This window comes from Haematobia irritans, chromosome 2 (genome assembly GCF_050003625.1).
Source record: "Haematobia irritans isolate KBUSLIRL chromosome 2, ASM5000362v1, whole genome shotgun sequence".
NCBI lineage: Eukaryota > Metazoa > Arthropoda > Insecta > Diptera > Muscidae > Haematobia > Haematobia irritans.
In genome coordinates this window covers 12282870-12306053 of record NC_134398.1, presented here as the reverse complement: position 1 = coordinate 12306053, position 23184 = coordinate 12282870, and the positions used below count along the sequence as shown (strand labels likewise).

Here is a 23184-nt window from a genome sequence, read left to right as displayed (position 1 = left end):
GCCTGTTTCCATTGTTTTTGTTGTTTTCGTTCAGTCGTTTTGTTTTTAAATGCATATATCATCTGTGATGCGCATTTAGACTGATTGTCTGTACGAAGTACACATAGTGTACCGTAGTACATGTAATGATATAATGGCATTATTTATTAGCCTATCATTACCAGTTATTTTTATGGTGTATGGAAACGTGAAAATGTTGTCCAAAATGGTTGGGAAGACAGCTGTTTCGGATTTCCACATCCTCATCAGTTCCCTTTATTGGACGATCTACTGATCTCAATTATTAGACTATGTTGGTAAGTCATTCTTATATTGCAAAGAACGAGCTTAAGCCAATCCAACATGTCCAAAAAAAGAAATGCAGTAGAAAACATTTTCACCTTCCAATTACACCACTCCAGTATGTTGCCGTCGGCAACTGATTTACTGGAGATTGAATGCCATACAATGACATTCGATGGCCGTATGCTGCCTGTTTCCATTGTTTTTGTTGTTTTCGTTCAGTCGTTTTGTTTTTAAATGCATATATCATCTGTGATGCGCATTTAGACTGATTGTCTGTACGAAGTACACATAGTGTACCGTAGTACATGTAATGATATAATGGCATTATTTATTAGCCTATCATTACCAGTTATTTTTATGGTGTATGGAAACGTGAAAATGTTGTCCAAAATGGTTGGGAAGACAGCTGTTTCGGATTTCCACATCCTCATCAGTTCCCTTTATTGGACGATCTACTGATCTCAATTATTAGACTATGTTGGTAAGTCATTCTTATATTGCAAAGAACGAGCTTAAGCCAATCCAACATGTCCAAAAAAAGAAATGCAGTAGAAAACATTTTCACCTTCCAATTACACCACTCCAGTATGTTGCCGTCGGCAACTGATTTACTGGAGATTGAATGCCATACAATGACATTCGATGGCCGTATATTTTTTTTTTTTTTTTTTGAAATAAAATTTGAACAAAATTTTCTGTAGAAATAAAATTTTGACAACAACTCTATATTCTACCCTAAATGTGAACGTTTCTCAGATATCAAGTCAACTCTAAAAATTATAAATAACGGACATTGGAGAAATAAACTAATTCCATTTTGACAAAATTTTCTATAGAAATAAAATGTTGACAAAATTTTCTATGAAAAAATTTTTGAATTTTTTTTTTTTTTGAAATAAAATTTGAACAAAATTTTCTATAGAAATAAAATTTTCTGTAGAAAAAAAATTTTTAGAAAATTTTCGCAGAAACTAAATTTTGACAAATTTTCGATAGAAATAAAATTTTGCAAAAGATTTTTTTTTTAAACCTAAAAAAATGTTCAAATCGGTCTAGATTTATATATACGTATACTTTTACGATAGTCTTTAAATTTGATATTATAAAATTTTAGCACTTTTTGGCTTCGGAAAATACCTTTTTAATACATTTTTAGTACTTTTTGGTCAACATCATTTATCATCTCTGTTTTGTACGCGTATGAAAATGAGGGAAGTGTAGTGGGACGTCTCAAGAGATTTTTTGTCCGAAAAAAGTTTATTGAGATTTTTTTCAGTAAAAATGTTTCTGTGAGATTTTTTTTTCTGAAAATAGTTTCTGTGCGACATTTTTCTTCTACAAAAAGGAGGCTATTTTCCATAAGAAGGTTGCGAAAGAATTTAAAAAAAGTGGCTCAGAAACTTTTCCCGAAAAAAGTGTCTGTTATACTTGTTTCATGAAAAAATGTTGCTGAGTGTTTGTTTTTTTTAAGCAAAGTGCTGTTGAAAATTCCTGAAAAAATGGTTTTTAGACAATTTTCCAGAAAAAAGTGTCATTGAAACTTTTTTTTATAAAGTCTTACTTATTTTCACTTTATCCTGAAAATAAGTAAGACTTTTTCCCGAAATCCTTTCCTTCTTTACTTCTTTACTGTGTTACACTTTGATAGTCATTAGAAACATGATCAATCAAACGTATATTTCACTTAAAAACAACAATTTTAAAAGGTCTTTGAGACAATTTTCCTGAAAAAAAGTATTAGTGAGACTTATTTTTGAAAATTGTCGCTGTGAGGCTTTTTTATAAGGAAATTTTCTTAAGACTTTATTCTGAAAGAAAGTAAGACTTTGTCCTGAAATCCTTTCCTTGAGACTTCTTTCCTGTGATTTATTGTAAGCATGGAGAAAACAGTTTGAGAGTCATTAGAACAGTATTATTAGATCAAGATCAAGTAAAGCATTTATCAAAAACATAAAAACAACAATTTTAGAAAATTAAAGCATATATATTAAAAAAAAATAGAGCGTGTAATTCACAGTTTGTTTAATGAATTCACCGAATTTATTTATGGCGTAAGTTTTAGAAGCTCATAATTTTAATTGAGTTGCTGTTGATTTTGTATGTGTTTAGTTTTTATTATGTTTACTTAGCGAACACAGTTTAAGAGTCATTTGAATTCTATAGTGAGCAAAAGAGTGAGCTAAAGTTATGGGCATGCTAGGAATGTATTTTGTATATATATATGAATATGAGGAGAGTTGATTAATGAAAATTATATCTACTCAGAATATTCTGCTTAACTGATGTATCCCTGAATTCATCCACATATCGGTCTGTATTAAAAGCCCTCAACACTTTGCCATATTTGCACTTTTTTGACATCCAAATACTGTGCTCCACCATCATCATTTTAGTGTTGCTGCATTGTCATTACAAGAGCATACATTGGTTGTTGTTGTTGTCTACACATGTTTCCATACATTCCACAATGTTTGTTTGTTTGTTCTATTTGCCTGAAATAGTCCTCAATGTTGTACGATTTTATGACCACATAAAAACGGGACACATGATTTTTAGACTCTCTGCATCAAAATGGTAGTGCTAAAAACGAGTGCTCATGCATAACGAAACGTATAACATAAACCTCAGAGAAAAACCATAGAGAGAGGGGGGGATAGAGCGAGTATATCTCTACTGCATAGGGCTCTGGATGTGTGTGAATATGTTATGGAGGAGTTAGATGTGGTTGTTTTGTTTTCGTTGCAAAACTTCATATGATTTTTGTATCTTTTGTTGTTGTTGTTATTTTACTTGTACACAGCCGTTTATTTGTTACAAACAAGAGTTGGTGGTTTTTCCATTTCCGGTTTATTGGTTCAAAATTTAAAAACAAAAACGAGAGTGTGAGAACAGCATATTTTTATGTCCACCCCAGCCATTTTAGAGAAGAGTAGCTGTGTGTACTCTTGTGTGTGTGTACATGTATATAAAATTTTGATATCTATGTTGGCCTAACCACCATACAAACCGTTAACATTTGTTTCACTTTCTGGTTATTAGGACCCATGAACCGTCAATGTTGTTGTTTTTTCTTGTGAGAGCAATTTTGTTATTGGTGTTTTTTTTTAGCACAAACCAAACAAACTATTATAAGAGGAATATTTGCTTGCATTTTTTTTCGAAAACTATAAACAAACAATTTCCATTCGTGGCCATGGTGTTTAGTTAGCCTCCAGTAGGGTTATAAAGTTAGTTTTTTTTCGTTTTTTGGTTTGCTAACAATGACAACTTTAAGGGGAAATATTTCAGTTAGACATCTGAAGTGTAATTTAAATGTGGATAAAATTAAGCAAAATTTTTACAGTCGCTTTAATCTCCTCTTATTATCCCTTAGACATTTGTTTGCTTTATTGCCACTCATACGAAAGTTTATGAGTACTAAGCAAGCCGTCTAGATGACAGTTTTTTATGGATAATTTACACCTTTTTATTTGAGATTTTATCCCTAGGAGATTTTAGGGTTAATGAAAATATTTACATAACACGGGGAGTTATATGCGGGATATGTTTTACAATGATCTATAAAATAAAGCTAAAAAATATTAATCATAAAACTTTGCCAATTATTCAGGAAAAACGAAAACAAAGGCTATTATCCTCTTGACAAGGGTAAAACTGATAAAGAAACAGATTTTTCGAACTAGACCTCCATAAACCTAGATTTTTTTTGAAAATAGGCCTTTCATTGATGGTATATTTCGTTTTATAATCACGGTTGCCACAGTTGGTAGAATTCTACAAAAATATTTTATAAAAATACAATTTTTTATAGATATATAATGTTGACACCATTAAAAAAAAAAAAAAAATTTTGAAAAATGTTTCTATAGAAATAAAATGTTGACAAAATTTTCTAAAAAAAATAAAATTTGGAAAAATTTTCTATAGAAATAAAATGTTGACAAAATTTTCTATAGAAATAAAATTTTGACAAAATTTTCTACAGAAATAAAATTTTTACAAATGTTTTCCATAGAAATGAAGTTTTAACAAAATTTTTATAGATATAAAATTTTGACATAATTTTCCAAAGAAATAAAATGTTGGCAAAATTTTCTATAGAAATAAAATTTTCACAAAATTTTCTATAGAAATGAAAATTTCGACAAAATATTTTATAGAAATAAAATGTTGACAAAATTTTTTAGAGCAAAAAAACTTAACAAAATTTTCTTAAGAAATAAAATTTTGACAAAAATCCCTAAAAAATAAAATCTTGATAAAATTTTCTATAGAAATAAAATTTGGGCAAAATTTTTTATAGAAGTAAAATTTTGACAAATTTTATAAAGAAATAAAATCTTAACAAAATTTTCTACAGAAATAAAATTTTGATAAAATTTTCGATAGAAATTAATTTTTGACAACATTTTCGATAGAAATAAAATGTTGACAAAATTTTCGAGAGAAATAAAATTTTGAAAAAAATTTTTATAGAAGTAAACTTTTGACAAATATTATAAAGAAATAAAATTTTAACAAAAATTTCTAAAGAAATAAAATTTTGACGAAACGCTCTATAGAAATAAAATTTTGACAAAAATTTTTATAGAAATAAAATTTGACCAAATTTTCTGTAGAAAAAAAAATTACAAAATCATCAATAGAAATAAAATTTTTACAAAATTTTAATAGAACTAAAATTTTTACAAAATTGTAATAGAACTAAAATTTATAAAAAATTTTTACAGAAATAGAAATATAGAAATAAAAATTATATTTTCTATAGAAATAAAATTTTGACAAAATTTCCTACAGAAATAAATTTTTGACAAAATTTTCTATAGATAACAAATTTTGACAAAATTTTCTATAGATAACAAATTTTGACAAAATTTTCTATAGATAACAAATTTTCACAAAAAAATTAAATAAATAAAATAAAAAATATAAAAAATTTTCAATAGAAATAAAATGTTGACAATTTTTTTTTTAGAATTTCTTATAGAAAATATCTTATAGAAAAAAATGACAAAATTTTCCATAGAAAAAAAATAAAAAAACCATGTTTAGAAATAAAATTTTGACAACATTTTAATAGAACTAAAATTTTGATAAACTTTTTTATAGAAATAACATTTTTTCATATTTTTTAAAGAATTTGTTTTTGTATAGAAATAAAATTTTGACATTTTTTATAGAAATAAACTTTCGACAAAATTTTTTATAGAAATAAAAATTCTATTTTCTATAGAAATAAATTTTTGACAAAATTTTCTATTGAAATAAACTTTTGAAAAATATTTTAACAAAATTTTCTTTAGAAATAAACTTATGACAAAAAGTTTTATAGAAATAAAATATTTACAAAATTTTTTATAGAAATAAAATGTTTACAAAATTTTTTATAGAAATAAAATTTTGACAAAATTCTCTATAGAAATAAAATTTTGACCCTATTTGCTATTGAAATAAAATTTTGAGAACATTTTCGATAGAAATAAAATATTGACAACATTTTCTGTAGAAATAAAATTTTGACAAAATTTAATAAAGAAATAAAATTTAGACAAAATTTCCTACAGAAATAAATTTTTGACAAAATTTTCTATAGATACAAAATTTTGACAAAATTTCCTATAGAAATAAAATTTTGACAAATATTTTTAAAGAAATAAAATTTTGACAAAATGTTCTATAGAAATAAAATTTTGACAAAATTTTCCATAGAAATAAAATTTTAACAACATTTTCTTTAGAAATAAACTTATGACCAATTTTTTATTGAAATAAAATATTTACAAAATTTTTATAGAAATAAATTTTGACAATTGTTTCTATAGAAATAAAATTTTGACAAAATTCTCTATAGAAATAAAATTTTGATAAAATTTTCTATTGAAATAAAATTTTGAGAAAATTTTCGATAGAAATAAAATATTGACAACATTTTCTGTAGAAATAAAATTTTGACAATATGTTCTATAGAAATAAAATTTTGACAAAATTTTTTATGAAAATAAAATTTTACAAAATTTCTTATAGAAAAAAATTGGCAAAATTTTCTATAGAAAAAAATTTTAACAAAATTTCCTATAGAAACAAAAGTTTGACTAAATTTAATAGAACTAAAATTTTGACAAAATTTTTTATTGAAATAAAATTTTCTCATATTTTTTATAGAATTTGTTTTTTTAAATAAAATTTGGCAAATTTTTTATAGAAATAAACTTTTGACAAAAGTTTTCCGTAGAAATAAAATTTTGACAAAATTTTCCATAGAAATAAAATTTTAACAAAATTTTCTGTAGAAATAAAATTTTGTCGATATTTTCTATTTAACTTAACTCTTGAAAAAAATTTCTATAAAAATAAAATTTTGCCAAAAAATTTCTATAGAAATAAAATGTTGACAAAATTTTCTATAGAAATAAAATTTTGACAAAATTTTCTATAGAAATGAAATTTTGACAAAATATATAGAAATAAAATATTTACAAAGTTTCATTGCAAAGCAAAAGCATATATATTTGAAATTTATCTCATCTTTCCACCCAATTCCGGCTAATCATTCTCCAAATCCACTTTCTTCCCCACCAATTTTGCCGCACACATTTTGACCTCATATCATTGGCCCAGCGCAGACATTTAAAATCAATTTAACACCATACAACGTGATCTGCAGCTACGCGCCAAAGCTGATATATTAATCTAAGAGCTTTTGAAGCCGAAACCATCACAACCGCTACACATTCTAAAGGATATCATCTTGTATGCATTTATAGCCATGTCATTTTGAGTACTTTTGTGGTTAACGGAAGCCATATGCAATTTCCACTGGCAAAAAGAGCAAGAGAAAGGGAGCGCATTCAACAGAGATGCAACCATAATTGAAATGTGGTTTTTATCGTTCGCCATTTCGTAGCTCTTTCCTTTGAATACTAATGACGATTGCTTCTACCTTCCAAAGGCCAAAAGGTGTAATGAAATGATGCTTGTCAATATGTTGTTCGTTTATGGCATGGATTTCGTTATCTATACTCTGGAGCTAACTTTCACTAATCGCTTTGAGTTAATAATAGGCTAAGGCGAAATTTCGAATTTCTGAAGAAATAGATTTTTGGCTGACAAAAAGTTTCAATGAGATATTTTCCTGAGATATTTTCCTGTGGGACCTTTTTATGAAAAACATGTTGTGAGACCTTTTTCTGAAAATATGCATTCTTTCCATAAAAAAACTGCACGAGAATTTTTCCATTAAAAGTGCCTGAAAAATCTCTATCTGAAAAACCTGAGAGACATTTTTCTGAACAAAATTTCTATCTGAAAAACCTGACAGACATTTTTCTGAAAATAATATCTATGAAACTTTTTCCAAAAGAAAAAAATGGTCTTTGAGTTCTTTTATTCGAAAAAGCGTTTTACAAAAAAATCCTGAACAAAGTGTCTGTAAGGCCATTTTCCTGAAAAAATGGGTACGAGACTTGTTTCCCGCAAAAAGGATTTCAAATTTTCATACTAGCATTTTTTTAATTCGTTGACTGTAGTTAGCTTCATCCCAAGCTAACGTCCAAGCTAATATTAACATCTTGCAATTAAGACTGCATACATTAAAGCAATGTGTGAGTTTACCCTTTACATTCTCCCTCCCCCCCTTTCTCTCACTCTTTAACACTCTCTTTTTCACTTTCACGAGTTTGGTTGCCCTTTACTTTTCCCACTACCATACTCTCTATTTCACTTTTAGAAAGCGTATTTGAAAATCTACAATTTGCCTTTACAAACACAAATATTAACCACGGACAATATTCACCAAAGAGTACACGCACACCCACACCGCCACATACCATCCTCCATTTACATACAAGACTCTTTTACGCACTTTGCTATGTATCGTTGTAATTGCATTATCCATCTGACATTTGTCGCTGTATGCAAATGTATACTCTCTGAATAAGAGGATATTCACTTATGGTTAATGCTATTTTTGTTGCTCAAGCTCATGGTCGTGTTGTGTAGAGCTTTTACTTTTTTCTCTTGTTTATGTTCAATGGTGTATAAGTGAAAGAGTGTAGGATTGTATGTAGCCGGCAGTGCAAGAGATTTTATTTAACCTGTGAAGAGATACACAACTAAACAAACACATGCATATATCTGCAAAATGCTTGGAAAAAGTATTCTTGGCTAATGTTTTCCAATGCTGACGTACATTACGTGGTTCGCTAAAAATCCTCTTACGCATGAAGCTTGTGGTTAGCGATTAGTGCACACTGGTTTCGGGAGGTGAAAAACCATAATCAATTAGGCATTGAATTGAGGGAAAATGATATGAAGAAGAAAAGAAAAGAAAATGATTTGATATTACATGGTGAAATATTTATTTTGTCTGTGATAATTTCTATCTGAAAACGAAAAAAAACTAATCTATTTTTTTCTTGAACAGTTTTTGTGAGACTTTTTCGCTTAAAAGACTGTCTGTAAGGCCTTTTCCTTAAAATAGTGTCAGTGAGACTTTTTCCCGAACAAATTGTTTATGAGATTTTTTCCTAAAAGAGTATGTAAGACTTTTTCCCGAAAAAAATGTCTGAGCGACTTTTTCCTGAAAAATATGTCATGAGACTTCTTTCCAACAAAAAAGTTTGTGAAATTTGTTTTCTGACAAAAGCAGCAGCAACAAAACAGAGAGAGAGAGAGAAAATTGTTTTCTGAAAAAAGCGTTGGTGAGTATTCTTCCTGAAAAAAAGTGTGTGAAACTTTTTTTCTACAAATAATTATATGCGATTTTTTTCCTGAAAAAAGTATCTATGAGACATTTCCTGAAAATTATCGATGATATGTTTTCCTCCAAAAGGGCATTTACAATTTTTTTCTGAAAAAGTATCTGTGAAACTCTATTCTTGAAAAATGTGTCTGTGAGACTTTTGTCCTGAAAGAGTGTCTGTGATACTTTTTCCCTCTAAAAGTGTACGTGAGACTTTATTCTCACAAAAGAATATTTGAGTTTTTTCCTTAAAATAGTGTCTGTGAGACTTTTTCCTGAAAAAAATGTCTATGAGAATTTTTCTATAAAAGAGTATATGAGACCATTTTTCTGAAAAAGGTGTCTGTGAGACCTTTTCCTAAAAAACTATCTATGAGGCTTTTCCTCAGTATTTTTTTTTTTTTTGTAAAAAATTTTCCTGAAAAATATCTGTGACACCTTTTTCCTAAAAAATTATCTGTGACACTTTTTTCCTACGAAAGTGTCTGTGAGATTTTTTCCCGCAAAAAGTGACTGTGATACTTTTTTCATACAAAGTTTGAGTAAGGGAGATTTTATTTCCTGAAAAAAATGTCTGTGAGAATTTTTCCTAATTTTTTTTAATGTGTCTGTGAGACTTTTTGCTGAAAGAGTGCCTGTGATACTTTTTTCCTCCAAAAGAGTATGTGACATTTTATCCCCACAAAAAAATATTTGAAAATTTTTTCCTTAAAATAGTGTCTGTGAGACTTTTTCCTGAAAAAAATGTTTATGAGACTTTTTCCTATAAAAGACTAAGTGAGACCATTTTCCTGAAAAAAGTGTCTGTGAGACCTTTTCCTGAAATAGTATCTATGAGGCTTTTGCTCAGTTTGTTTATGTGAGACCTTTTCCAGAAAAGTATATGCGAGACCTTTTTCCTAAAAAATTATCTGTGACACTTTTTTCCTACGAAAGTGTCTGTGAGACTTTTTCCCGAAAAAGTATCTGCGATTTTTTCCCTCCAAAACAGTATGTGAGACTTTATTCCCACAAAAGAATATTTGAGTTTTTTTTCTTAAAATTTTGTCTGTGATACTTTTTCCTGAAAAAAAGTCTATGAGACATTTTTCTACAAAAAAGTATGTGAGACCATTTTCCTGAAAAAAGTGTCTGTGTGACCTTTTTTTAAAAAAGTATCTATGAGGCTTTTCCTCAGTATTTTTTTTTTTGTAAAAAATTTTCCAGAAAAAACTTTTTGCTAAAAAAATTATCTGTGACACTTTTCTCCTACGAAAGTGTCTGTGAGACTTTTTCCCGAAAAAGTATCTGTGATACTTTTTTTCATACAAAGTTTGAGTAAGGGAGATTTTGTTTCCTGAAAGAAAAATATCTGTGAGACTTTCCTAATTTTTTTTTAAATGTATCTGTGAGACTTTTTCCTGAAAGAGTGTCTGTGATACTTTTTTCCTCCAAAAGACTTTGAGAGATTTTATTCCCACAAAAGAATATTTGAGATTTTTGTCCTTAAAATAGTGTCTGTGAGACTTTTTCCTGAGAAAAATGTCTATGAGACTTTTTGCTACAACAGAGTATGTGAGACCATTTTCCCGAAAAAGTGTCTGTGAGACCTTTTCTTAAAAAAGTATCTATGAGGCTTTTCCTCAGTATTTTTTGTTTGTTTTTTCTTTCGTGAAAAATTTTCCTGAAAAATATATGTGAGACCTTTTTCCTAAAAAATTATCTGTGAGACCTTTTTCCTAAAAAATTATCTGTGACACTTTTTTTTCTTACGAAAGTGTCTGTGATACTTTTTTCATACAAAATTCGAGCAAGGTAGATTTTGTTTCCCGAAAAAATGTCTGTGAGACTTTTTCCTAATTTTTTTTAATGTGTCTGTGAGACTTTTTCCTGAAAAAGTATCTGTGATACTTATTTTCCTCCAAAAGAGTATGTGAGACTTTATTCCCACAAAAGAATATTTGAGTTTTTTTTTTCTTAAAATAGTGTCTGTGATACTTTGTCCTAAAAAAATGTCTATGAGACATTTTTCTACAAAAGAGTATGTGAGACCATTTTCCCCAAAAAGTATCTGTGAGAACTTTTCCTAAAAAAGTATCTATGAGGCTTTTCCTTAGTATTTTTTTGTGTGAAAAGTTTTCCAGAAAAACATCTGTGAGACCTTTTTCCGAAAAAATTATCTGTGAGACCCTTTTCCTAAAAAATTATCTGTGACACTTTTTTTCCTACGAAAGTGTCTATGATACTTTTTTTATACAAAGTTCGAGTAAGGGAGATTTTGTTTCCTGAAAAAAATATCTGTGAGACTTTTTCCTATTTTTTTAAGTGTCTGTGAAACTTTTTCCTGAAAGAGTGTCCGTGATACTTTTTTCTTCCAAAAGAGTATATGAGACTTTATTCCCACAAAAGAATATTTGAGTTTTTTTCCTTAAAATAGTGTCTGTGATACTTTTTCCTGAAAAAAATGTCTATGAGACATTTTTCTACAAAAGAGAATGTGAGACCATTTTCCCGAAAAAGTGTCTGTGAGTCCTTTTCCTAAGAAAGTATCTATGAGGCTTTTGCTTAGTTTTTTTATGTGAGACCTTTTCCAGAAAAATATCTGTGAGACCTTTTTCCTAAAAAATTATATGTGATACTTTTTTTCCTACGAAAGTGTCTGTGAGACTTTTTCCCGAAAAAGTGTCTATGATGCTTTTTTCATACAAAGTTTGCGTAAGGGAGATTTTGTTTCCTGAAAAAATGTCTTTGAGACTTTTTCCTGAAAGAGTGTCTGTGATAATTTTTTCCTCCAAAAAAATGTCTGTCTCCTGAAAAAAATGTCTATGAGACATTTTCCTACAAAAGAGTATGTAAGACCATTTTCCCGAAAAAGTATCTGTGAGACCTTTTCATAAAAAAGTATCTATGAGGCTTTTCCTTAGTATTTTTCTTTTTGTGCAAAAAATTTCCAGAAAAATATCTGTGATACCTTTTTCTTAAAAAATTATCCGTGACACTTTTTCCTACGAAAGTGTTTGTTAGACTTTCTCCCGAAAAAGTGTCTGTGATACTTTTTTCATACAAATATCTGTGAGACTTTTTCCTAATTTTTTTTTAAATGTGTCTGTGATACTTTTTTCCTCCAAAAAAATATGTGAGACTTTATTCCCACAAAAGAATATTTGAGTTTTTTTTTTCCTAAAATAGTGTCTGTGCTAGTTTTTCCTGAAAAAATGTCTATGAAACATTTTGTTTTTGTTTTTGTGAAAAATTTTCCAGAAAAACCTTTTTCCTTAAAAAATTATCTGTGACATTTTTTCCTACGAAAGTGTCTGTTAGACTTTTTTCCGATCACAGACACTTTTTTCATACAAAGTTTGAGTAAGAGAGATTTTGTTTCCTGAAAACAAAATATCTGTAAGACTTTTTTCTATTGTTTTTAAATGTGTCTGTGAGACTTTTTCCTGAAAGAGTGTCTGTGATACTTTTTTCCTCCAAAAGACTTTGAAAGATTTTATTCCTAAAAAAAGTGTCTATGAGACTTTTTACTATAAAAGGTTATGTCAGACATTTTTCCGGAAAAATATCGGTGATATATTTTTCCTACAAAATAATATATGAACATTTTTTCCTGAAAATGTGTCTGTGAGACTGTTTTCCAAAAAAAAATGTCTTTTAGACTTTTTTCTGAAATAATGCATGTGATACGTTTTCCTAAAAAAACATATGTGGGACTTTTTTCTAATATAGTGGCTGTGATACTTTTTTCTTAAAAAAGTACCTATGACACTTTTTCTTACAAAGGAGTATGTTAGACTGTGACAAATGGTGAAGAAATTTTTTTCCAGAAAAAGTGTCTCTGAGGCTCATTGAAAATGTGTCTGTGAGACTTTTTTCTAAAAAATGAGTCTTTGAGAATTATTCCGAAAACGTGTCAGTGATACTTTTTCTTCTACAAAAGAGTATGTGAGTGTTCTTTCCAGAAAAGAATGGGACTTTTTTTCTTAAAAAAGTGTCTGCGACTCTTTTTCATACAAAAAAAAATATTTATGAGACTTTATTCCTAAACAAGCTTGTGAGTATTTTTTTAGGCACTATACGTGTGCCTGTTTTTTCTAAAAAAGTGTATGTGAGACACAAAGAAAAGAAAATATGAAATATTTGATATTTATTTTATCTGCGAGACTTTTTGCCATAATAGGTTAGGTTAGGTATAGTGGCAGTCCAATATTTCAGGCTCACTTAGACTATTCAGACCATTGTGATACCACAGTGGTGAATTTCTCTCTTATCACTGTGTGCTGCCCGATTCTATGTTCAATGGCAAGGGACCTGCTTTTTATAGCCGAGTCCGAACGGGGTTCCACATTGCAGTGAAACCATTTAGAGAAGCTTTGAAACCCTCAGAAATGTCACCAGCATTACTGAGGTGGGATAATCCACCGATGAAAAACTTTTTGGTATTTGGTCGAAACTGGGTTCGAACCCACGACCCTGTGTATGCAAGGCGGGTGTGCTAACCATTGCACCACGGTGGCTCCCTTTTGCCATAATGAAGGGTCCGTAAGAATTTTATGCTATAACAAAAGGCTCTCAGAAATTTTCTGCGATACTTTTTTCCTAAAAAAAAAACATGGCCATGTGATCTTTTCAGAGGAATTTTTATTAAAAAAGGATTCTTTGACTATTTTTGCTAAAAACAAAGTTTCTGTGTGGCTTTGTAAGACTTTTTTCCCATATAAAAGGGTTCTTGAGATTTTTTTTCCTGTAAGTCTTGTTTCCTGACCAGTTATCAATGTTTGTTTGAATATTGACCAGTATGATATACAGGGCAACTTTTTTTTTTTTTTGCTAATACCTATTGCCAATTTGAGCATATTGCACACAATGGCTTTGTTGTTTTTTGAAGCATTCCAGTGTCCTTGTTTTTAACTAAAGTGCAATGCTGTATTGGGAAATGCCTCGATGACTGTTGACTTGGGCTTGCGGTGTAAGTTGGCAAGGGGTGGAGGGCGGGGGATGAATGAATGAAGAATGAATGTTGCATCAGCAGCAACGTGGATGTGGCAAAAGTCCATTAGCGGTTAGCATTCGTGTAATTCTTACGCTCATTGTTTTTAATGTTTCGTACATAGTCAGTCAATAGAGAGTGGGAGTACGTATGCAAGTGTGTATGTGTGTGCTCGGCCACTGAAACAATTCACGAAAGCAATCATCCAGTCCATGATTTTTTGATGTCAAGCCAGGGTACAATCAGTAGAGGATCTCCTGGGGTTGGGCGGGGGTGGCAAAGGGAAACGGGATCAGTGTGTTCATAGCTATTTGCTTGATTTACTGTGTGTGGACTTGTATTGATGGTCATGTTAATGCTTATGGCAATGGCCATTGCTGCCGGTGATGGCAGTTGCCATGAACTGAAATGTTAATGTGGGTAATTGAATTTTAGCTCTCATTATGATGTTGCTGTTTTATTTTCACTCTCTCTCTCTCTCTCTCTCTCTCTCTCGTTACACTCCGTGGGCTATTTTCCCTTTTGTAGAATTTGAAGGTCTCCTTAAGGCAACAATTGTTTTTGTGGCTATTATTGTGCTCATTGATGTAGCAAACTTTTCATGGTAATGGTCTTTTGGTATAACTAACGATTTCGTTATTTAAAGTGAAGTGCAATGCAACTTTTTTTTTCCAAAAAAGACCCCAATGAATTGACTTGACATTTGCGCTCTTTGTTGATGTTCATACAAATCACAGGAATTTGTTATTGTCTCGGGTTTAGTTAGCCATTCAATAGCTTATAGGCTAATTTACTGGTATTCAATGGTAGGTTGGCTAAGATTACCAGGTTAATTTTGCCATTGCTGTGTAATTTCATTAGAGCCAAGTAAACAAAGAAATATTTTTAGAAATTCCTGAATTAATTAGGCTCTTGATTAAATCTGATGATAATGCTATTTTCACAAAACAATGGTCATTATCCTTTAATTGAAAATCAAAGGAAATCATGTTTTGTAGGAGGTTGATCATTAATATAAAATTAAATATTTTATAAACATATGGGACATTCCCTGAAAAAAAATCCAATTAGACTTTCTTCTTCACTAACAAAAAATTTTCGTAGTAGGTTGATCATTAATTTAAAATTAAATATTTTATAAACATATGGGACATTCCCTGAAAAAAAAAACAATTAGACTTTCTTATTCGCTAACAAAAAAGTTCTTTTCCCGAAAAAAGTATATGAGCGACTCTTCTCCTGAAAAATGTGTTTGTATGATTTTTTTTTTTTCAAAAAAAAAGTGTCTATAGAATTTTTCTGAAAAAGTGTTTGTGAGACTTTTTCCCCGCAAATAATGTCTGTGGGACTATATTACTCACAAAAGGTTAAAGGGTGATACGGTCAAAATTTGGTCAAGGGAAAACGCGTGTAAATCAGTAAAATCGTTTATTTAAAAAATCAAATTAAATTTCTTTTTCAAGTTCAATTAGTATAAAATTCAGGAAAAATATTCAGTTAGGCTTTTGCTTTTCCAAATCCGAATTGCCGGGCCTCACGCTTGACACCTGCCATCAGATTTTGTACAGCCACCTTGTCCACCTTCTTCGCCGCAGAAAGCCAGTTTGCCTTGAACTGCTGCTCGTCCTTAGCAGTTTTTTTGGTCTTCTTTAGGTTCCGCTTGACAATAGCCCAGTATTTCTCAATTGGGCGGAGCTCTGGCGTGTTGGGAGGGTTCTTGTCCTTGGGAACCACCTGGACGTTGTTGGCGGCGTACCACTCCATGGCCTTTTTACCGTAATGGCAAGATGCCAAATCCGGCCAAAAAATTACGGAACAACCGTGTTTCTTCAGGAAAGGCAGCAGACGTTTATTCAAACACTCTTTCACGTAAATTTCTTGGTTGACAGTCCCGGAAGCTATGAAAATGCTGCTTTTCAAGCCACAGGTACAGATGGCTTGCCAAACCAGATATTTCTTTGCGAATTTTGACAGTTTTATGTGCTTGAAAATATCTGCTACCTTTCTCCTTCCTTTTGCCGTATAAAACTCCTGTCCCGGAATCTGCTTGTAGTCGGCTTTGACGTAGGTTTCGTCGTCCATTACCATGCAGTCAAACTTCGTCAGCATCGTCGTGTACAGCCTCCGGGATCGCGCTTTGGCCGTCGCATTTTGTTTATCATCGCGATTTGGAGTCACTACCTTCCTGTAAGTCGATAGTCCGGCTCGTTTTTTGGCTCGATGCATGGTTGTAGACGATACACCCAGCTTATTTGCGGCATCTCGGAGAGAGAGGTTAGGGTTTCGCTTGAAACTACCGGCAATTCTCTTTGTCGTCTCAGCGGCTTCCGGTTTTCGATTTCCCCCCGATCCAGACTTCCTGGCTGTCGACAAACGTTCCCCAAACACTTTAATTACATTTGTAACGGTTGATTTGGCAACTTTGAGCGATTTTGCCAGCTTTGCGTGCGAGTAGCTCGGATTTTCGCGATGCACGAGCAAAATTTTGATACGCTGCTCTTCTTGCTTGGACGGCATTTTGACAACTGAAGAGTGAATTCCAAAATCAAAATAGAAGCAACATTCTACACACACACACACACACACCTTCAAAATGAGGGGTGTTCAGGTTTTTCTGAATGCAAAATTGAAAGAAATACGTCAAGTTTATATTGACCAAATTTTGACCGTATCATCCTTTATGTGCAATTTTTATAACCTGCTCCACACTGTGGAACAGGGTATTATAAGTTAGTGCATATGTTTGCAACACTCAGAAGGAGACGAGATAGACACATGGTGTCTTTGGCAAAAATGCTCAGGGTGGGCTCCTGAGTCGATATAGCCATGCCGTCTGTCCGTCTGTCCGTGAACACATTTTTGTAATCAAAGTCTAGGTCGCAGTTTTAGTCCAATCGACTTCAAATTTGGCACAAGTATGTGTTTTGGCTCAGAATAGATCCCTATTGATTTTGGAAGAAATCGGTTCAGATTTAGATATAGCTCCCATATATAGCGTTCGCCCGATTTACACTCATATGACCACAGAGGCCAATTTTTTGCTCCGATTTAGTTGAAATTTTGCACATGGAGTAGTATTAGCATTGTAGCTATGTGTGCCAAATTCGGTTAAAATCGGTTCAGATTTAGATATAGCTCCCATATATAGTTTTCGCCCGATTTACACTCATATGACCACAGAGGCCAATTTTTTGTTCCGATTTAGTTGAAATTTTGCACATGGAGTAGTACTAGCATTGTAGCTATGTGTGCCAAATTCGGTTGAAATCGGTTCATATTTAGATATAGCTCCAATATATAGCTTTCGGCCGATTTACACTCATATGACCACAGAGGCCAATTTTTTGCTCCGATTTAGTTGAAATTTTGCACAGGGAGTAGAATAAGCATTGTAGCTATGCGTGCCAAATTTGGTTGAAATCGGTTCAGATTTAAATATAGCTCCCATATATAGCTTTCGCCCGATTTACACTCATATGACCACAGAGGCCAATTTTTAACTCCGATTTAGTTGAGATTTTGCACAGGGAGTAGAAGTAGCATTGTTGCTATGGGTGCCAAATTTTGTTGAAATCGGTTCATATTTAGATATAGCTCCAATATATAGCTTTCGGCCGATTTACACTCATATGACAACAGAGGCCAATTTTTGCTCCGATTTAGTTGAAATTTTGCACAGGGAGTAGAATTAGCATTGTTGCTATGCGTGCCAAATTTGGTTGAAATCGGTTCAGATTTAGATATAGCTCCCATATATAGCTTTCGCCCGATTTGCACTCATATGACCACAGAGGCCAATTTTTAACTCCGATTTAGTTGAAATTTTGCACAGGGAGTAGAATTAGCATTGTTGAAATCGGTTCAGATTTAGATATAGCTCCCATATGTATGTTTTTCTGATTTCGACAAAAATGGTCAAAATACCAACATTTTCCTTGTAAAATCGCCACTGCTTAGTCGAAAAGTTGTAAAAATGACCCTAATTTTCCTAAACTTCTAATACATATATATCGAGCGATAAACCATAAATAAAATTTTGGAAGTTTCCTTTAAATTGCTTCAGATTTAAACGTTTCCCATATTTTTTTTTACTAACATTGTGTTCCACCCTAGTGCATTAGCCGACTTAAATTTTGAGTCTATAGATTTTGTAGAAGTCTATCAAATTCTGTCCAGATCGAGTGATATTTAAATGTATGTATTTGGGACAAACCTTTATATATAGCCCCCAACACATTTGACGGATGTGATATGGTATCGAAAATTTAGATTTACAAAGTGGTGCAGGGTATAATATAGTCGGCCCCGCCCGACTTTAGACTTTCTTACTTGTTTTTCCTAAAAAAATGTCTGTGGTACTCTATTCCTGAAAAAACGGTATGTGCGACTTTTGTCTGTGGGACTGCTTTTCCAAACAAGTGTCTGTGGGACTTTTTTCCAGAAAAAATGTCCGTGGGACTATTATCCCTGAAAAATGTGTTTGTAGGAATTTTTTTCTGAAAAAAGTGTTTATAGGACTTTTTTTCCTGTAGAAAGTGTATGTAGAACTTTTTTCCTGAAAAAGTGTCTGTGTCTGAAAAGGTCTGTGTCAAAATGGTTTGTGACACTTTTCAGACTTTTTACTGAAAACCATTTTTTTTTTTTTTTTTGTTTCTCGCATAAACCTATATTTTCTTGGTGAATGGAAACATTTTTTTTTGATTTCTAGCGATACTACTTGCAAAAATGTTAATATTCGTAAAATGCCATTTATATTGATAACTCTTTCATAAAAAAAATTGTGAAATGCTTCATATTTCTTGTATCTACTAATTTATGTTCTCGTAAACACTCATATCAAATCAGAGGAGAATTCACACTAATACCCACTTACCATGCTATACTTTTTGAGTGCGTGGTTTTGTGTGGGAGTGCTGCTCTCTTTATTTCTCAATTAACGTAATTGCCATTCATTCATAATAAATTCTCATTGCATGCAATAGCCCTATGAGTTCACCCACATACACGCTCACATAAGAGGAAAGAGAAAAACACATGGGTTACACATTTGAAGGTAAATTATGATAGTTTTTGCTAATTGAGAAATATCCCATAGGGGGATATTTCTCAATTAATTGTAACATGGGCAAAAATAATTTGGCGAAAGTGAAATTGAGAGAACCCATGACATTATTAATGAAAAATTTGCATATGGGATACTTCTTTGAGATACTTAATTTAATTCACCTTAATTAATTTTTTGTTTTCATTTATTAAGTCTTTTTTATTTAGATTCTTTATTATACAAGAAATTACAACAAAGGAGAACTGCTTTTTGTCTCATTCTTGTGATATAAAATCTCTTTATTGAAAATTGTTATTGTTTTTTTTATATTTTTTTTTTTTTTTTGACTTCCGCTATGGTTTTAATTAACTTTGTCTTAAGACAAAAAAGGTTTTTTTTATAAAACTTCAAATAATGCCAAGAGATAAGCTTTTAATTTCCCCCTCTTCGATTAAAAAATGAGGAACCCATTCAATTTGTAACACTCATCCATAATCCAAGTCATGCTAAGGCATTGATTATCATCCATTAAAAAGTGAAAACAAAAAGAAAATGCATTAGTGGTGTTATGCTCTAAATCATCGCAATATTTTCACATATTCATAAGGACTATAAGTGTGTGTGAGTGTTGGGCAAGTACTGTGGCTCATAGGTTACAATTTTAAAACAGTTTGTACACCCAGAGAAGGAATATGATCACCTCAAACATGTTTTAAGAGCAAAATGTTATTTTTGGGTGGTGACCATGTAACATGGTTTTCGAAACCATGTTATTTTCTCGGAAATCATGTATCTGTTTTCGGCAAGCAGGTTATATTTGACGGGAAAATAACATTTTAGTGGCAAACATGTTACATGGTCACCATACAAAAATAACATTTTGCTCTTGAAACATATTCCATATTCCTTCTCTGCGTGTATATTTCCTAATTTACTTGCTAATCTAAGGGTATGGTATGGTCGCAAATATTTGGCCAAAATTTGTGTCAAAGTTTTTCCCTTAAGCACTTTCGAAATATCTGAATACAGTTTTGGGAAAATACTCTTATCGTGATGTAATGTATCCAATATGAGCTAAAAATGTTTGTGGGCGAGAAAGAGAGATTTTTTTTTATTTCTGTCGAATATTTGCCCATACCACAAGTGAAGAAAATAAAATTTAAATAGTAAAATTATATACACTAAACAGCTCTGAAGTCAGTCCATCAGAAATATTGATCCTATCCCATCCCATATTTTGTATATTGATATACAGTGAAACCTCTGAGAATTGGATACCCAAAATCGCCAAAAATTTTGCTAATTCCCAATTCATGTAACATTCCTCAAAAAGCGTAAACAGAACTATTATATGAACTCGACACATAAACACAAAATTCTCTCAGCCATCCCCGCTCTAAATTTCATATTATTTTACTGCTCTCTCTCACTCCCCATATTATTTAAAACTCATAATAACATATTTTATACCACTCTCAGCTCTCTTTATATCTTTAGCTCTGCTCAACCAATACGATATCACTTTATCTCTATCTCCCTCTTTCACTCCACCAATTTATTTAACACTCATACTCATCACCCTTTGAACCACTGTCAATTACTTGAATCTACATTATTCTCCCATTTCCAACCATTCATGTGAAAATTAATGATACTTTGTGAAAAATGTTTAATTATGTGGTTTTTCAATGTAGATTTTTCCGTAGCCATTGTTGTTAATAAGGCAGTGTGAGTTAAAAAAAACAACACACACACATTCGCACAATCCCTGTATGCCAACAACCAATGTGAAATAGTAACATTTTCCCCCAGAAAGTTCAAGTGCATCAGAGAATCTATTAGCAACTATGGTAAATTATACGATCCAGTTCGAGTGGTTTTGTGTGTGGTGGTAATTGTGGTCACTATGGTGCAACCATGCGATGAGTTGTGGCCTATAATGAAGTGTTTTTGGATCAAGTTGTTAATATTGCTAATTACTTGAGTGTTAATTGCAAAAACAGCAACAACAACATATTTTTAATATAAAATATATTTTGTATTTATATATATTAATAATACAAAAAAAAACAACAACAATACAAAACGAGTTTTCATATATTGTAGGGTACTCTCTTTCTTTTTGTATTTATTTTATATTTGTATATTGAATTTTACTTTTATTTATATATATTTTTGTTTTTTTTTTTTCAGAGAAATATGGACTACTGTTTTACCACCAGAATCGAAAGATATTTTCACTGCCATTTTGGGTATTTCTAAAGCCAGTCGTTTGGACGAGGGAATCTATACGTGCAAGGTAAGGAAAATAAAAAATATATATAAATATATTCTCAATGCTGGCCCCAGAGTCAATCTCGCCATGACCGCTGGTCTGTCTATGAACACACTTTTTTAATCAAAATCTAGTTTACAATTTTAGTCCAATCGACTTCAAATTTGGCAAAATTTTTTGTTTTGAATAGAATCCTATTGATTTTTGAAGAAATCGGTTGGCATTTTGATATAGCTCCCATATATATCTTTCGAGCGATATGAACTTATATGACCATATAAGCCAGAGTTTCACTCTAATGTACGTGAAATTTTGCACAGATACTCATAATTTTCATGAAAAATTATTGGGAGTTTTCATTTTCACTACAGAAATAAACCAAAAGATAAAAAATGTTATTTTCCATAGAAAATTTTGTCAAAATTTTATGTCTATAGAAAATTTGGCAAAATTTTGTTTCTATATAAAATTTTTTTACAATGTTATTTTCATAGACAATTTTCTCCAAATTTTATTTCTATAGAAAATTTTGTCAACATTTTATTTCTATAGAAAATTTTCTTACAATTTTATTTTCATTGACAATTTTGTCAAAATTTTATTTCTATAGGAAATTTTGGAAAAATTTTATTTTCATAGAAATTTTTTTCAAAATTTTATTTCTATAGAAAATTTTGTCAAAATTTTATTTCTATAGAAAATTTTGTCAAAATTTTATTTCTATAGAAAATGTTGTAAAAATTTTAAGTCTATAGAAAATTTGTCAAAATTTTATACCTATATAAAATGTTCTTAAAATTTTATTTTCATACACAATTTTGTCAAAATTTTATTCCAATAGAAAATTTTTGCAACATTTTTTTTTTCTACAGAAAATTTGTCAAAATTTTATTCCTATAGATACTTTTGTCAAAATTTTGTTTCTATAGAAAATTTTGTAAAATTTTATTTCTATAGAAAAATTTCTTCCAATTTTATTTTCATAGACAATTTTATCAAAATTTTATTTCTACAGAACATTTTGTCAAAATTGTATTTCTATCGAAAATTTTGTCAAGATTTTATTTCTATAGGAAATTTTGTCAAAATTTTATCTCTATAGAAAAATTGTCCAAAATTTTATTTCTATAGACATTTTAGTCAAAATTTTATTTCCACAGGAATTTTTGTCAAAATTTTATTTCTACAAAAAATTTTGTAAAAACTTTATTTATTTAGGCTTTTTTTTCAAAGTTTTATATCAATAGAAAATGTTGTCAAAATTTTGTTTTTATAGAACATGTTGTCAAAATTTTATTTCTATAGAAAATTTTGTCAACATTTTATTTCTATTGAAAATTTTGCCAACATTTTATTTCAATAGAAAATTTTGTCACAATTTTATTGCAATAGACAATTTTGTCAAAATTTTATTTCTATAGAAAATTTTTTTAAAATTTTATTTCTCTACAAAAATTTGTCAAAATTTTATTTGTATAGAAAATTTTGGCAACTTTTTTTTTCTACAGAAAATTTGTCAAAATTTTATTCCTATAGATACTTTTGTCAAAATTTTATTTCCCTAGAAAGTTTTCTAAAGATTTTATTTCTATAGACAATTTTGTCAAAATTTTATTTCTATAGAAAATTTTTTCAAAATTTTATTTCTATATAAAATCTTCTTACAATTTTATTTTCATAGACAATTTTGTCAAAATTTTTTTTGTATAGGCAATTTGGTCAAAATTTTATTTCTATATAAAATTTTCTTACAATTTTATTTTTATATACAATTTTATCAAAATTATATTTCTATAGAAAATTTTGCCAACATTTTTTTTGTTATTATTTAATTTTAGCTTTTTAGGCTTAAATTATTTTTGAAATAA

At 30.3% G+C, this 23184-nt stretch overlaps 1 protein-coding gene across 1 annotated transcript in view; it reads left to right on the top strand.

Annotated features, from left to right (window-relative positions):
* The window catches only part of LOC142223481 (uncharacterized), a 525017-nt gene that overhangs the window by 298624 nt on the left and 203209 nt on the right, over positions 1-23184 (top strand). The window contains exon 8 of the mRNA XM_075293366.1: positions 21235-21340. Within this exon, the coding sequence (XP_075149481.1) occupies positions 21235-21340 (106 nt within the window). The remainder of the gene's footprint in view (positions 1-21234; positions 21341-23184) is intronic.